Source organism: Ixodes scapularis, unplaced genomic scaffold, assembly GCF_016920785.2.
Source record: "Ixodes scapularis isolate PalLabHiFi unplaced genomic scaffold, ASM1692078v2 PGA_scaffold4__175_contigs__length_147842914, whole genome shotgun sequence".
Lineage (NCBI taxonomy): Eukaryota > Metazoa > Arthropoda > Arachnida > Ixodida > Ixodidae > Ixodes > Ixodes scapularis.
Genome location: NW_024609879.1, coordinates 10,668,980 through 10,686,603, shown reverse-complemented (window position 1 = coordinate 10,686,603; position 17,624 = coordinate 10,668,980). Strand labels below are relative to the sequence as shown.

The 17,624-nt window shown below is 49.9% G+C and overlaps 1 protein-coding gene across 1 annotated transcript; it reads left to right on the top strand.

The window, feature by feature from the left end:
* Positions 1–12,821: 12,821 nt before the first annotated feature.
* On the top strand, positions 12,822–14,383 carry LOC120844815. The gene is made up of 2 exons (XM_040216770.1): positions 12,822–14,253; positions 14,346–14,383. The coding sequence occupies exons 1-2, from the start codon at positions 12,822–12,824 to the stop codon at positions 14,381–14,383; spliced, it is 1,470 nt and encodes a 489-aa protein (XP_040072704.1).
* Positions 14,384–17,624: the final 3,241 nt, after the last annotated feature.

The following is a 17,624-nucleotide window of genomic DNA, read 5'->3' as shown; positions in this document are numbered from 1 at the left end:
AAGTACCAATATACGGTAAAATATGTACGTGTCGAACGAGGACCACCAATCACGCCGAGTCCTGGCATAATACATTCCAGAGGTCTTTTGATCTGCATCATCTGGACACGTACAAGCTATAGTGTAATGTATCCCGGGCGAAGCTCAAGCCACGACACCGAGGAGCGTCCAGATGTGCTTTTAATGGCGATGGAATTGCAATGCCCGAGCATCCGTCCCGTGCCCCAGGTCCGTGCTCTTGAAAAGCGCGGGATAAGCGCGTGTGCCCGGTGACGCCATCTCTTGGCCACCAGCGGATACATGACACTTCCCCCTCACTTGGCTGAGAACCCGAACCTTTCTGGCGGCCGTCGCACGCGAGTGGTGGTGCGTATGATCGGCTGGGTGGAACATGAAGGTCCTGTAGGTTGTGTAGGAGCAGTAGCCGGCCCTTGAGGGGTGATTGACACCTCGCAAGGCTCCATGGCCAAGTCCCACACAGGTGAAGGTGTAGTAGTCGTCCTGCGCGGTGGCGTGGAACTTCTAGGTCGTATATGTTCCATATGTCGCCGTGTCTGCCCCTGATCGGTGTCGATCATCCACGACCGAGGGCCCAGGCGTCTAGTGATGGTACCCGCCATCCATGTGCGTCCACTTGGAAACTTGCGAATCCACACTGCTTGTCCCACCAAAAAATGTTTCCGGGACTGTCGAACTCGTGGGTTCATAGTTGGGTCCGTGGAGGAGTCTCTCGAGCGGAGACGGCAACTCTCGGCCAAGTAGCATCCACGCGGGAGTTTTTCCCGTCGCTGTGTGTACGGTAGTGTGTTGCTTGTATAAAAAGCGTGCCAACGTACAGTCCAACGTGCCCTTTCCGCCCTTCGCCAACGCCTTCTTTAACTGCTGGACCATTCGTTCAGCTTGGCCGTTAGTTGCAGGGTGATAAGGGGCACTGGTGACCGCTGCGATGCCGTTGGAGGAGTAAAAGCTCTTAATTTCTTCCGATACAAAGGCGGTCCCGTTGTCGGACATTACTTTCCGTGGTATGCCAAAGGTTGCAAACACGCTGCGCAGTTCTGAAATAACCGTAGATGACGCCATATTCCGAACTGCGCGAACTTCTAGCCATTTGGAATACGCGTCAACAATTATAAGGTAGACCTGCCCCTCGATCGGCCCGGCAAAATCTAGATGGATGGTGTCCCATGGTGCCGTAGGTCTTTCCCAGGTCAGGTTTTCTGCCTTTGGTACTGCTCTCTGGTTCACTTGGCACGTGTCACATTGAGCTACACAGAGTTCAATCTCTTTGTCGATCCCGGGCCACCACAAGTAGCTCCGAGCGTATGCTTTCATGGCAACGATGCCCCGGTGCCCCGCATGTAGAAGTGATATGGCCTCGGATCTCATTGACGCGGGAATTACCACGCGCGATCCCCAGATGAGACAACCACGGTGAATTGACAATTCTGCTGCCTTGAGCTTGTATGCGACGAAGCGATCACCGTCTAGCTTTCTCACTTCGCCATGTTTGACCGCTTGGAACACTTTAGCAAGTATGGAATCCTTTGCTGTGTTGTCCGCCAGTTCTGTTGCAGTCATGGGAGGTTTCGTGAGCGCTTCCAACATCAAGACATCGCCTGGAGGATGTTGCTCGTCGTCAGTTTCCGGCAATGGCAGTCTGCTTAAGGCATCGGCGTTTTGATTCTGTTTTCCTGCCCTGTAGATCATATTATAATCGTAAGCTGTCAACTTAACACACCAGCGTGTCATCCGTGGCGAAAGCACAGTTGGTACTGGAGATTTTTGGCCCATAATCCCCAACAGCGGTTGATGGTCTGTTGTAATCGTCACGTGACGTCCCGCGACGTAGCGATGAAAACGGTCCATGGCGAAAACAATTGCCAGCCCCTCACGATCCAACTGTGAGTAATTCTTTTCGGCTTTGCCGAGCGTTCTCGAGGTGAAAACGATTGGAGCTTCGTTGCCATCGTCATCGAGCTGAGCTAATACCGCTCCCACGCCGTAGGGTGATGCGTCACATGACACAATCAGGCTTTTGTTCTCGTCGTAATGCGCGAGAACAGTTCGCTGTGCGATGGCATGCTTTAACTGTCGAAAAGCTTGCCGATGCTTTTCTTGCCATGTCCAAGGGACATCCTTCTCCAGCAGTGCATACAGGTCCTTTGCAATTGTTGCCCGGTTTGCCAAAAACCGGTCGTAAAAGGCTAAAAGTCCCAGAAACGATTTTAGCGTTGTTCTGCATGTTGGCTCGGGCATTTCCTTGATGGCTTTCAGTTTTTCATCTGTCGGGTGTATTCCAGCAGCATCAATGGTGTGGCCGAGGTATTCTACTCGTTCAACTGCAAAACGACACTTACATCTCTTGAGTCGAAGTCCAGCCTGAGCGAGTCGCGTCAGTACTGTGTCCAGTCGAGTAAGGTGTTCGGCTGCGGTCGCACCGCTGATGATCACGTCATCTAGGTATACCCCGATCCCCGGAATTCCAGCAAGTACTGTTTCCATGAATCGCTGGAAAATCGCTGGTGCCGCGGCGATCCCAAACGGCATCCTCTTGACTCTGTATAGGCCTTTTATAGTGTTAATGGTTAACACATCAGCTGTATCTCTTGTCAACCGTAGCTGCTGATACGCTTGCGTGAGGTCTAGAGTAGAAAATACCAATCCTCCTTGCAAATTGGTTAGGATTTCTGGAATTGTTGGCATAGGATACATGGTTGTTTTCGCCTCCTTGTTTACTGTACTTCGATAGTCACCGCATAGTCGAATGGTCCCGTCTTTCTTCCGGACCACCACCACAGGTGTAGCCCACTCGGAATGCTGTGTTGGTTCTAAAATACCTTGGCTCTCGAGACTTTTCAACTCGGCCTCTACCGCCGGACGTAGTGCAAACGGCACGGGTCGTGATTTCAGGAAATGAGGAGTAGCGCCCTCTTTTAGTTCCAGGTTTACTGGTGGACCACTATGTCCCCTGATGTTGGCGTCAAAAACATCCTCATGAGCCTTCAAAATATTCGCAACGCTGTCCTTGGTTCCTAGATGGTGAATTCCACTGACCCGAATCTTGAGGTCTTGAAACCAGTTTCTTCCCAGAAGACTGCAGCCTGTTCCGCGGGTGACGACCAATGGCAAGATGTAGTCTTTAGATTTATGTCTGACATGCACGTTCGCCGTTCCAAGGACTTGTAAACCCTCGCCTGACCAAGTATGAAGGGTCAGCCCGTCCTGGTTCAACGTTGGAGGGTTCTTGGGCCACAGCCGACGATACGTGGCTTCGCTAATGATTGAGCAAGCAGCTCCCGAGTCGACCTCCAATTCCAGCTCGCGGTTGTTGATCTTCAGGGTGACCATGAACTTTGGCAGCGTGCTGGATGCTCGTACTGCATTCAGGTCGTGCAGGTTCCATGACGTGTCCGAAAGATCATCATCAGATTGCAGAGTTTCCTCGTGTTGTTCCACGTGGTGTGTCGTCTGCGATTGGTGATGCACCCTTGACTTCTTGAAACAAGCCTTTTCGACATGCCCCTTCTTGTGGCAGAAGTTACATCGTGCATTTCGGGACCGGCACGAGAAGGCCGAATGCTGTTCTAGGCATCGGTAACATGTCAGTGGTTCTGACTGTCTTTTCTCCTTCTGTTCCAGGTGCGCAGGAGGTAATTGTGCTTTTTTAACTGCGTAAATTTCCGATTTTTGGGCTTTCATGTCCCTTTGATGTTGTGCCGCACCTTCTGTCCTCACAGCCATGTCGTATGCTTTTTGAAACGTTAGGTTGGTTTCCGCAAAGAGACGTTGCTGTAGGTGCTCATCCATTATGCCACACACGAACCGATCCCTGAGCATTACGTCCAGAGGCAGCATGGTAGGGTTGGGTACTGGTGGACTCACGGTGACCGCAGTTCCAGGGGCGTCCGCGCTGGCGGGGTCGGCGGTCGTTCCAGTAGCGGCCGAAGCAACGCCGATGGAGCTGAGCGATGGCGCAGCCATCTGTGTCGCCAGTATCCCGAAATTGCAGTCAGCGGCTAACTTCTTTAGAGCTGCCGCGTAGGTTGCAATGGACTCCCCGGGCTGCTGGTCTCTCCGCTGGAACTTCGTTCTGCTGAAGAGCTCTGACGGCCGGGGGTCGAAGTGCTTCTGCAGCATCGCCATGAGTTCGTCGAAAGGGACGCTTCCTGGTGTCCTCGGTGCAACGAGTGCTCGCACTACTTCGTATGTCTGTGCTCCGCAAAGCGTAAGCAGTAGAGCCCTCTTCTTTGAAGGCTCAGCTATGTCGTTTGCCTCGCAGTAGAAACCAAAACGATCGGCCCAGGATGTCCAAGCTGTCAGGTTGAATTCTTCCAGCTTGCCTTGGGTGGTCATTGTTCCCGCTGTAGTTCTTGTATGTTGACCGACTCGTCGCCAAAATGTAATGTATCCCGGGCGAAGCTCAAGCCACGACACCGAGGAGCGTCCAGATGTGCTTTTAATGGCGATGGAATTGCAATGCCCGAGCATCCGTCCCGTGCCCCAGGTCCGTGCTCTTGAAAAGCGCGGGATAAGCGCGTGTGCCCGGTGACGCCATCTCTTGGCCACCAGCGGATACATGACATATAGTAACCGCATTTCAAGGGGACCAGAGCTTGACAGAGCAGAAGCTGGCGGATGTACACCCGCCGGCAATATGAAGGAGAACATCTTACCTGGTTTCTTGCCTGTTTTACGGCTCCCTAAAGCTATATTAACCCTCAACGTCTCAAATGGCACGTGGCTTGGGGTTTAAACTTTGCGTTCTAGCCCTCTTCTGGAACAGAGCTTGTTCCAAAACTTGCAGGAGCGTCAACAACAAGAAGAGGGCTGTTCACCTTCATATCGCTCACGGGTGTACTTCGTGGAGAGCCTCGTAGCGAAGAATCTGAGCAAGCTAGTTGAAGAGTTCGACCAAAGGTGCCTGCTAGACTACCTCCGCGGTGTCGTGAAGTCATTCAGTCTTTATTTTTTTTTTATTATTATAAAAGGCCAATTGATAAACAACCATACTTTCGAAACTCTCTATCTTGCTTCTTCATTTCGAGTTTGCGAAAATGGTATTTTTTAGACTTCCCACAGGTCTGCGTACTCAACCAATAAAATGACCTAAAACGTTCGATCCTAGAAAACGTGTTTGAAGACTCAAACATTTATCATTCCAAAGGCGTTTACCATGCGCTCTCGTGACGCGGGCTCTAATGGCACGCGCTCTCGTGTCGCGGCGCTCTGCCGTCGTGCGCTCTCGTGTCGCGGCGCTCTCCTGTCGCGCGCTATCCCGTCGGCGCTCTCGTGTCGTGCGCTCTCGTGTCGTACAGCCCGAAGGCACAAAGACTCAGCACTTCGGTGTGCCAAGGAACCTTTGATCCCGCCGCAAGACCGGCGAAACTCTGTTTTCCTGCGGCGCTGCGGTTTCGTAAAAGTTCCCACGTGTTCTCAACGGCGCAAATCTCACCGTTTACACAAAGTTAAGACGAAAAACTCTTTTGGCGAACAACGACGAACGAGCAGAAATCGTGTCTTCCGTTCGCTGCCGCCAGCCTCTGCAACGCTTTATAAAGGCGATTTTTCGACGTGCAAGATAAGATGACCGACCGGTGATCGCACTCGCGGAGACGCCGAGCGCGATCCAGCAATTGTCATAGAAATCAATGGTGGTGGCCATTTGACAGAGTTAGCGTCAGCGAATGGTTTATATGGTAATACATTTCCAACCAATCTAAATTTAGGATTAAGAATACTTCGCTAGAATCAGTGGTCGAGCTTACAATGAAAAGTTTATATTTCTAAATCTGCCTCACTCCTAAAACCGCAACAAACTATAGATGGTATTCCAAGGTAAACATAAGCAAATAATAGCGGAACTTCCTGTGGCCGAGATAACTTTCAGTTGACCAGCTTCTTGCGAAATTTTTAATGAGCGAGAATGAGCACATGCGTCTGTTAAATTTTTCACGGCGGTAAACCAAAAAAAAGCATGTCGAAAACCGGACGTAAGATAGATCGATGTGTGCTTCTGTACCACACGGTGCCAAGAAAAAGCACCGCATCTCGTTTTATTTGGCCTCCATGAAGAAAGTTACTTTGCCTTACACTCTTAGAAATAGGGGATGTATAGGGCTACACCCCTTGTCCCATATGTAACTCCCCAACACTACATTTGGACGTTCAGTCCACTGACATCGAGCTAGTGATACCAAGTTTTACAAGCGGCTTGATAGCTGTATCAAAGTCTAGAAAACAATAAAAAAAACACTGAGGTTTTTCAGCAGGGCCAAAAAAACCTTGACTGTCTTACTGTAGCCTTTATTACGTGCATTAGCTATTTTTATCATTTGTATCGGTCGACTCGTCGAACCGAAGTTGGCATCTGCGGTTCGACGTCTGTGGACTGAACGTCAAAATGTTGTTTAGGGGAGTTACATGTGGGGACAAGGGCAGTACATTTGTACACCCCCTATTTCTACTTAACGTGTATCGACATCCCAGTGGAAACTTGTGTACACATGTGACATTCTACGAATTTAGATGCCCACAAATTAGCCGAAACATGTAATTGTTTCGTGTTTTTCGTGCACTGGAGAGCGTGTGCAGCACAACATTGCTTCGTCAAACGCCCGTCGTCGCCGTGAGTGTTCGAGCTGGCCAAAGCGAAACTACGCTACGCCTGTCGGACGTAGTTGAAGGAGGGTGTGAAAAATTGTGCCACTCGTGCACGATGGTGCCCGGGAAAGTCGAGCGGTGCGTTTTCTACGAAGAGTAGAGATATCGCGGTTGGGACAAAGCTGTCGCAGTGCGCCCATTTGCGCCAATTGTTCTCCGGAAAAAATAATTAAAGTAGCGTGATTTTGGCGACGAGTGGAGATACTGTGATTGGGACAACGTCGACCTACCGCGGCGATTCCATGAGTGATATTCACGTGGGTACAGTTCCAGACGCCAACGTCTGAAGGCTATTTTTTATTCTTGAGCCTTGGCGATAACGTAAGAGAACTAGTTTCACGTCCGACTTGCTACGATCACGCGACACTCCGGGGGACATTGCCCATTTGTCCGAACTGTTCTGTTTGGGCAGACATACACAAGCGCTGTTGTGATTGACGGCGTGGGCGCGAGTAATAAAATCGAGTGGTTTCATATGTTTTACGTCTTGCTTTTACCATGTCACGAACGTACGCTTTATCGCATGCTGAAAACAAAAAAAAAACAAAAAAAAACTGGCTCTCGAACTTTGAAATTTACATTTCTAAACTCGACGTGGAACTGAACCCCAGGTTCGGTTCTATGTCAAAAGTGTCTGAAGTCCTCCGCTGATATAAACTTTGAAAATTTACGTTTGTTTTTTGTTCTTTTTTTTAGTTCGTATGTGGGTTTTTGCTGGAGTTTGTTAAGGACTCTCACATAAGCCGCCTGCTTACAAACTCGCATGCACCCGAACATTAACGTCAGTAAAAATTCTACTCTGAGATTGCTCACACCGCCGACGACGCCGGATTGTCGCCTGAAGGGGCATATAATGCGTTCGCATTATTATCGGAATGGTTCCAAACTTATAACGTGAAACGTGTGGGAAATCTCTTGCTACTGCCCGTCTCGGAGAATTACAAAACGCACTGGTTCGAGAATAAACAGACTTTTTTTGACCGTATATCCCCCGTTCCGCGATCTCAAGAACGATGGCATTTTATCAGCGGCGGAGCGCCGCTCGCGTGACACTTGGCCCCCTCGCGCTGGAAAGGGCTATGGACGATTTAGCATGCGGGGCACCTAATCCAATGCTTTGGATCCCCACGTTGCCCACAAACGCGACGTTAAATTTAGGCTACGTTTTTATAGGAGGAGGGGCTGCGCTCGATCTCGAGTCTCAAGAATACAGTGCGAAGGCTAAAGGAGTAAAAAGATGCAAGTCACGTAAGCTATCTTAGGATTTCTACCTTGAGACTATCAAGACCTAAACTCTGCGCACTATCACCCAAAGATTCATTGCTCGTAAGCAAAATGAAAACAAAAGTGTCGTCAAAAAGAACTTTGGATTGAGCCCTTCCGACAACAAGCGTTTTATCAAAGACAACAGACTGTTCAGATTCGAGGGAATGTCGTCCTCCGAGACAACCTGGTATGTTCAGTAAAAGTGTCATTGCGGCAGTGTATTTATTTTGGGAGTGAATATTGTTGTTTCAAATCTTGTAAATGTTGCCCCCTACCCTATCTACTCGATGAAAATGTAATTCTGACATGGTATTATTTTGAAAGTGCTTATTGATATGTTTTTTTTTAATCACTTGAAAAGTTTCTCCGTACGATAACATGTCATTGTGTTAGTGCATTTTTATAATATTTTATATTGAAAGCGGGTACTCATGTCTGTTTTTATGTAGAGCGTTTTCCATGCGTACGAATGCAAGCAATAAAGCTATTCATGCATTACTTTTTGTGTTTGTTTTCATTTGGCTGAAAAGAGATTACAAAACGCTACAGGAGGATAACGCTAACTCGGAAGATGGACAGTGTTTCTGCACAACTACAGGTACAAACGATCGTTTCGTCAATAATCGGTGAGCGAGAATGTCCCCACACTTTCCCAAGAGTACATCTTAAGCACGAGTATCAATCAAGTGCCATGTAGAAGTATCAGCAACTATAACGTGAACTTCACGTAGCGTATCAGAGAGACAAGTCCACGCACTTCCTACGATTGCACACGGCGTCTATGCACGATAGAGACACTTGCGTCCGTGGCGAAGGAGAAAGAAGACGCCGTTTCCGAACAGACGTATTTTCATGTTCTCCAGTGAAAATCAACAATCGGCCTCATAACGAGGAAACCCTTCTACTTTATGAATAACGACATTCAATAGATGCATCCGGACAACTCAATGACAGTACCCGTTGACCCAAAAGATACCCGCGCGCAGGCGACAAGCCAATGTGAGTACAGGGGGGTATATGTTGCACGTTTTGGACTCCCAGGAGACTAGGGAGAAGGAAGTGACGTCAACAACGCAGCAAATGCAGATTGGATGTTGATTTTGTTTTCTTCTGTCAACATCCAATCTGCGTTTGCTGTGTCGTTGACGTCACTTCCTTCTTCCTAGTCTCCTGGGAGTCCAAAAAGCGCAACATAGCCCCCCAGGATTCTCCTTCTTCCTTTCCCACCGGGAGCTTTATTCCTCGACTCCGCCTTTCTCCACGCTGGCCTGACAGGCCGGCCCTACCGTGCGATAAACTTCGCAATGGACTGAAGGGTGTATAGATTTGAGTGAAGTGCTGTCCCTGGAGCAGTTTCAGATGAGGCACTTTTGGATGGCAGCGCTGGCAAGCCCCGCAGCCGCGGAAAGGCTGAAAGCGGTGAAAGAACTCAACGTGAAGGAAAGAATGTCTCATAATAGATCCGAATTATAAAGATGTAAATATAAAGCTTCTCTGGCTGCCGCTGTGTTTAGAAGGTAAGAAGATCGCTGAAGCATTGGCGCCCTCTGGGACTGTGTGGAGCGTGGCGCAAGAAAAGTGCCGAGTTCCAGGGATGAGAACATGGAAACAATAAACAAAGAGGTCTTTCTGACTGTGCATGACACAACGATAACGGAAACGTGCCTCATTTGCTCAAAGTCGCCGGTTCCCAGTTTCTTGTAGTCATGTCCGGACGGCCACCGTCGCGTCTACGATGCAACAAGGTCGGCCACATTCGTAGACAGTGTCGTACGCCAAAGTTGCACATTGCAACAGATCTGGTCATGAAAGTGATGAGTGCTACTCTAGCTATGCAACCGTGCTACAAGGTCCTCTCACGGAACCAGACGCCAATTTGGAACTATTGATTGACATCACCGAAGTGGTACACGCTAGCGGCGAGATCCTTTCCTTACAAGAGAGGCCTAGAGGCTCCGTGCCTCCGAGCTCTGACGATAGCAAGGCCACAACTGACGAAGGATTTCCTGAGAGTCAGGCCAGCACGACTACGCAAGCGGTTTAAACAGTTTACCAGGAGACCACGCAGGAAGACCCCCAGGAAACGTTGAAAGTACCTAGGCAGACAGCAAATGCAACAGAAGACCAGATGTCATCGGACCGCAAGAAGGACCCCCTACCAAAATGGTCACAACAGTCGTCTCTTCTAAAGACGCTAATGACAGCAAGCGAAAAAAAGAGGTGCCGCCTGGCATCGTCGCGAGTAAGCGAAAATCCACCCTTTCAAGCTAGATATTCGTGCATAAGCAAAACCCTCCCCTTCCCTTCTTTCTCCTCCTCCCACTTCTCCTTATTCTTCCTTAGTCGATGGCCCTGGTTTTGCGACTTTAAACATAAGGGTTTTTAATTCTATAAAAAAACAGTATACTTTAAAACGCCTAAATGAAGATAATGAATTCGATTCTCTTGCTCTACTAAAAACAAAACTTTACAAAGGAGCAGGTAGTACGTGCTTTACAAGACTACGAAGTATGTGTGAGCCATGCTGTTGGTCTTTCTGGTGGCTGTTTATTGTATATGAGAAAGTATTTTCACCTGTCTGAATTAATGGTCGCAACAGACCCTTGTGGCCGCTTCATTATGTGCGATTTTCGAGTTTTTTACAAAAGGTGGAGAGTCATATATGTTTATGCGCTTAATGAGGTTACTAACAAAGTAAAGTTTTTTTTTAATTTTTTCATCTCCTACCTTATTTAATTTGTGACAGGATGTTTGTTCTAGGAGATTTCAACTGCGTTTGCGGTGAAGCTGTCAGAGCTCCAACTAAAGCGCGAACTGACAAGAACGCAAGGCTCCTGCTGCTGGATTTGGTTGATGAGAGCAATCTTTTCGATGCTGCTTCATTTCAACTAGGCGGAAAACAGTTTTCATTTACACATTTTCAAAATTCATCTCTCGCAATGCTAGATAAAATTTACTGCTCCACAGAACTGATTGAAAATATAAATGGTTACGAGGTAGACCTAGTATTTTTTACAGATCACTGCATTGTATCAGTAACTGTTGGGCATAAACGTAGAAATACAAATACAAACTGGAAGCTGTGGAAGCTTAACAACCAACTGCTAAAACGTTAAAAATTTGTGGCTAGCACGGCCGATCTACTCCAGCAGATAGGACAGACAACTGAGCATATATTTGCTCAATGGGAACGTTTCAAGCAAGAACTCAAACAGCTGACAATTGAGACACGTAGTATTATAAAATTTCGGAAGTCTGAGGCAGAAAAAACGCTGCTGCATAATTTACGCGTCTTGGTTGAGCTTGAATGCAAATACCCTGGGCAAAGTTTAGAAGATATAATTCGCATAAAAGCTAAGTTAGATCAATTTTATCACGATCGCTACCAAGGCGCGGTTGTGCGCACACGAGCTGAAACATATTTCTTGGGAGAACAGCAAAAACAGAAAGAAAGGGCAATGGAGGAGGAGAAAAGGTGCTCGAACGAAATTCATGAAATGGAACAAACTAGCACGCTTATCCAAGATAAAAAGATTATTGCGATTGTTTTTGTGAACATTACAATGAGGTATTTGGCGATAATGAAACATCCAAAGGTAATGAATATCTAAAAGAACTGGTATATCCACTGCCCCAGTTAGATCAACAGTGCACTGAAGAGTTGGAGGAAGCTTTCAGCATAGCTGAAAAAGAAAACGAAAACTGTAAATGCCCTTCCAAAAAAAAAAAAAAGCAGTTCTGGATGCCTGTAAGGGTTCTGGAAAAGACGGCTGGTTTCTCAATCGGCCGGGCGACGGTCGTCTTGTCCGGCGGCGTGTATGACGCTCCCTCCCCGGTCGTTTTGTGTAGTTTTGCTTTTCTAACGGGGGACCGCGCGGGTCTTTCTGCCGACGCGGCCCCCTGGAGAGCGTCTTCCTGTGTCTCCCCCATCGGGATGATTCCTCGGGAAGAGATGTTGTTTTTTATTTTGAATCTGGAGGCTTGCGCATTCTACGGGACTTCTTGGGTTTCAACCTGGGGGTTCCGGAGAGGCGCCGCTATGTCTGCAACGGGATGCACGGACGAAGTTACGGAGCTGTCGGCTGTAGTCCGTTGGCAAGTTAACGAATGTGTATCGACGCCCTTGCCATCTATTGGACGGTGGATATCACGTGGCTCCAGCAAAGCTTTGAAATGATTGGTTGATCCTCGCCCGAGAGTGAGGGGGTCAGCGTCTTCAAAAGCCCGTGACGGGGGAGAGAGAAGCCCCTTTCTGGCTTGGACTTGGACTAATTTGGAGGACGGCGATTCCCTTTGCTTTGTATATACTGTGTACAATAGCTCGTCACGTCTAAATGAACAGTTTAGACGAAGTCCTCCCACATCTGTCGCACTCTTCTGATCACCCACCGAACAAGGCTCATCAAACGATTGGCCCCGCAAGACATCGCCGGGCAGTCATCATCTATTCAACCAAGGGACGAACCTTTACTGGCGCAGCCGACAGGATGAGCGAGCCTCGGTGACGATCAGAGGATCAAGAAGGCGACAGAGGTGGTCCAGCTGAAGCTTCCTGGCTGGCCAAGTGCTTGAACGGAGCGACCGACGGAATCCGCCGACAAGCAGCGCTGAGCGTCAGGGAGCAGTACTGCCGAAGCGGACTGGCCGGTGGAAAGCGGCGCATGCGGCACATCGACGGAGAGAAAACCACCTGGGTCATCGGACAGCAACGCTGAACGACCGGTGGCTGAAACCAGGGACCTCGAGGGTCAGGAGTTCCGACGCCGACGCCAAGGACGACTACTGAGAACGCAACATCCGGGCTCTGGGCGTCAAACTGCTGCAACATTTGCGCCGGGTGAGTGGGATTTCTTGCGTTTGGTCGAGGTTGGCATGGCTGGTAGTTGGCGGGACTTATGGTTGTGACGCGTCAGATGCTAGCCGACATGGAAAACGGGTTGAATGGAGAGAACTCGCAGGGGACAGGGGCCTCTGGTCAGGGGCGGGAGGCGCCACAGGGTGCGACAGAAAAAGAATCGGAGGCGGTCGCAATTCGGAGACTTGAGCTAGAATTTGAGTTGCGGAGAGCGCAACTTCAGATTGAGTCCGAAGAACGGATCGCGTTGCGCAGAGCAGAGCTAGGACATGAGAATGGTCGACCTTCGTCCTCTGGGTCGGAAACAGACGATCAACGGCACGCAGGCTTAGACCCCGTTGCGCAATGCGCAAAAGTTCTGAAAGGGTACCGCCTGCCTTGTGACGCTGACGTTCCGCTATGGTTTGATGAGGTAGAAAGACTGTTTACCACGTACCAGGTGCCGGATAGTAGTCGAGTACATCTGATTATGCCGGTACTAACGGAGCGTGTCCGCTACCTGCTGCGCAGTCTGGGTCAAGACGATTGTTTAGATTACGAGTCTGTAAAACGGGCGGTGCTGAGCGAACTCAAACTCACACCAGCTGAGTACCTAGACAGGTTCGACAGGGCAGCCAAAAGGAAAGATGAAACATGGGCTCAGTTCGCCTCCCGTGTTCGAACCTACTTCACGTACTACCTTCAGGTAAGAGGTGCGGACACGAAGGAGACTGTAACGGAGCTCATGGTTGCTGATCGGATTAAGGCGAGCCTGAGTACCGATGGCCTGGAGTATGTTCGCCTTCGCGAGGGAGAGAATTGGTTGAAACCGGTCGAGGTGGCCAGGGTGTTACAGACTTACGAGCAGGCAAAAGGGAAAGGACGTGCCACGAAACAGGAGCACGTTCCAGCGGAACAGTCGGGGACGGGGCGCTCGCCAGGGTTCAAGGGTTCTATGAATTCGGGTCGAGCAGCGGTAAGATGCCATGTATGTCATGAGCAGGGACACATTGCCAAGCACTGCTCTTGCGCTTCCGGTAGGGACGTGCCTCAGAGGCCGGCAAATTTGCCTAAACCGAAAGGGCAGACGGACAGAGCGTTAACTGCACAGGTTGAGGTAGGGCGGTCGATTTCGGAGACGGGCCGCTCGAAGTTACAAATGGTTCAACTGGCGTGCGGCGACGTATACACCGAAGCAGTGCTGGACACGGGTACCGAGATAACGGTAGTACGGGAGAGCCTGCTACCTCAAGATTTGAGGGAACCGTCGGGCACGGTGAAGTTAGTGTCCGCGTTTGGCCACGCCATTCAGGCCAAGCTTGCAACCCTTCCAATAAGGTTGAGCTCTCCAGGGGCGGTAGAAAATCCCACTAAAACCGGCTTAGTGTGCGCGCTCACCGATCAGCTGGCGGAGGGGGTGAATTGTTTGCTTGCCGGAGAAGATTGGGAACTTTTGAAAGCTCAGAGCAGTAAGGCCCAGGTGCAACGGGAAGGTAAAGCAGCCTATCCTTGTGAAGTTAAAGAACAGAACGGCAGAAAAGATGAAGACAGCGAAGCACTGGCCTGTGAGATTGGCTGTGAACAGGATGCTGGCGAGCTCCGCCGGGAGTCGGAGACTCGTAAGATCGAGGAGGCAGATCAGTCGTCTAGCCAGAGGGAGGCATTTAGAAATGCGCAACTACCCGATGATAGCCTAAAGAAAGCCTGGGAGGATGCCAAGATCGGAAAGTCGGGCATGTTTGTAGCCGATGGACTTCTTTACCATTGGGACTCAATAGCAGGTGTAAAGGTAAGACAACTGGCTCTCCCCTCGGGCAAGCGCGAAGAAGTATTGAACCTAGCTCACGAGTCGCTGTGGGGAGGACACATGGGGATGAAAAAGACTAAGGCTCGAATAAAGTACAATTTCTTTTGGCCTGGTATGGAAAGAGAGGTGTCGGAGTACTGTAAGTCATGCCATGGGTGTCAGACGCGTTCGGACCGGCGGCGCAGTGACAGAGTACCGATCACCCCGCTTACGAGGCCTGAGCACCCATTTCAAGTGGTCAACGTGGACATTATAGGGCCTATCGAAACGCCATCTGCGAGGGGCCATAAGTACGCGCTGTGCTTAGTAGATCTGTGCACCAGGTGGCCAGAAGTCATCCCGCTGCGCTCGTTGACCGCGAAGGCAACGTGCGACGCGTTGCTTGAGATTTTTACTCGCACAGGGATCCCAGAGACGATCTGTTCTGATCAAGGGACTAACTTCACGTCCCAGCTCACGCGAGTGATGCTGGAGAAATTAGGATGCTGTCCTAGATTTTCGACTCCCGAGCATTCCGAAAGTAACGGAGCGGTGGAAAGGTGGAATCGGGTTCTAAAGAACATGTTATTTCATGTCATGGAGAAAGATTCTAAAAACTGGGATAGGCTGATTCCCTTTTTGTTGTGGGCTTACCGCGAGGTTCCCCACGACACAACGGGAGCGGCGCCCTTTCGTTTGCTGTATGGACGAAATCCGACAGGGCCACTCACGATCCTGCAGCAGACGTGGACGGGTGAGGTAGCGGTACCGGCGACGCTGAGGGAAACGCCTTCGAGGTACCTAAAACAGCTGCGCGAACAACTCGAAATAGCAGCTAGTGTGGCTGAGCTCACTAGTACAGAGCGTCAGGGTGGTTACGCCGAGGTGTACAACAGAAGGGCACGTAACAAAGTGTTTCAGGTGGGGGATCAAGTGCTGGTCTTCGACACGGACCGCGCCACTAAGATGGCACCAAGGTGGCGGGGTCCGTTCACAGTCGTTGGTCGCGAGAGGCAACACTCGTATCGGATAGAAACCGCTGTGGGGAAAACCTCTGTAGTCAACGCAAACCGACTGAGGCCCTACTACGCAAGGGTAAGCCATGTCGGTGTAGTTTTCGACGAAGACAGGGAGTTTGGGGAGGTTGAATATGCCCCTCAGGCTGCGCCCCCGTGTTCGAACGAGGTGTTGATGCCTCCAGAGAAGTTAGCTCATCTCGATGCGGGGACGCGGGCTGAGGTGCAACTGATATTTGAAAAGCATCGTGCACTTTTTGATGGAAGGCCGGGAATGGCGAAAGTGGGCCAGCATCGCATTGACTTAGAGGAGGGAAATCGACCGAAAAGGGCATTTCCCTACAGGGTACCCGAACTACTAAAGAAAGAAGTGAGTCGACAAGTACATGAACTTCTCGACTGGGGGCTTATCTACCCAGTAGAGAGCGATTTTGCGCACCCGGTAGTATGCGTAGGAAAAAAGGACGGGACAATGCGAATGTGCATTGACTACCGGATGCTCAATGCTGTCACTCGTGGGGATGCTTTCCCAATGACTAACCCACAAGAATTGATTCTGCGGGTGGGTCACGCTAAATTCATTACGGTAGTTGATTTGAGGCGGGGGTACTGGCAGGTGCCGATGGACCCGAAGAGCCAATCTCTCACGGCATTTGTGACGCATGAGGGGCAGTACGCCTGGAGGGTGATGCCTTTCGGGCTAAAGAACTCAGCCGCAACCTTTCAGAGGATGGTCAATGCGCTGCTCTCCGGACACCAGTCATACGCAACAGCGTATCTTGATGATATTGCCATATTTTCCAACACGTGGCAGGAACACATGCAGCACATTGACAGTATCCTTCAGGTGCTCGGAGAGGCAGGGTTGAAAGTGAGCCCTGAAAAGTGCCAGGTGGCACAAGCGCACATTCGCTACCTCGGACATGTCGTTGGGTCAGGGACCCACGGTCCGGACCCAGAAAAGATAGCAGCAATCGAGGGTCTCGCGCCGCCACAAACTAAGAAGGAGTTGCGAAGCCTGCTCGGGTTATGTGGATATTATAGAGAATATGTCAGGAGCTACGCAGAAGTTGCCGGCCCGCTGACTGCGTTGACGAAGCGGGGAATTCCTAACTTAATTCCATGGCCGGAGGATGCGCAACGCGCATTTAAAAGTCTTAAAGACTCACTTTGCGAAGCGGTGGCGTTGAGCACTCCCGAACCTCATCAGCCATACTGGATTTTCACCGATGCGTCGGCAACTGCGGCGGGGGCATGTCTCGCACAAATGTCGGAACAGGGGAAGGAGAAGCCGATAGCCTTTGCGAGCCATCGTTTCAACCCGACACAGTCGCGATGGTCGACTATCGAAAGGGAAGCCTTTGCCATCATCTGGGCTTTAAAAAAGTTTGACTATTGGCTTTTCGGCGCTGTGGTGAATGTTGTCACTGACCATAACCCGCTGTCATACCTGACAACGAGTACTCCACATGGGGCAAAGCTGGCTAGGTGGGCCTTGGCTCTTCAACGTTACAATGTAACAGTCCAGCATAGGAAGGGAACCAGTAACGGAAATGCTGACGCGCTGTCCAGGCTCCACAATTTATCTTGGGAGTCGGCTGAGTGATCCTGCCATGCCGCCTCGGTTGGACGTGAACGTTCCCGCTCACCCGTGCCGCAGGGCGCTGTGGGGCTGTGAAGTGAATTGGCGAGTCGAACTTGAGGACCCAAAAGGGCGTTCTTCTCGTTGCTGTTGTGAATACGTTCAATGCTAATGTTTTTCTCTTTGTGTGTGTGTTGTTTTACAGCCTTTGGAATGTCACGCACGCGTTTTGGCCCCTTTTTATGTTTGCACTGGGGCATTCCGATTTGTTAAAGTAGAATCTGTTGTTTTTATGTGTTTTGTTTTATTGTCAGCTTACGATTATGTTTGCACGCTTTGAGTCGGTTCTGAAGAACTTCACGTTAGTGTTATCTAGTTTTATTTCTTTTGCGTGTGTTTAGATTAACTGTTTAGCAGGTCCAAGAAGGACCAGAAACAGTCTTGGGGGGAAGGTGTAAGGGTTCTGGAAAAGACGGCTGG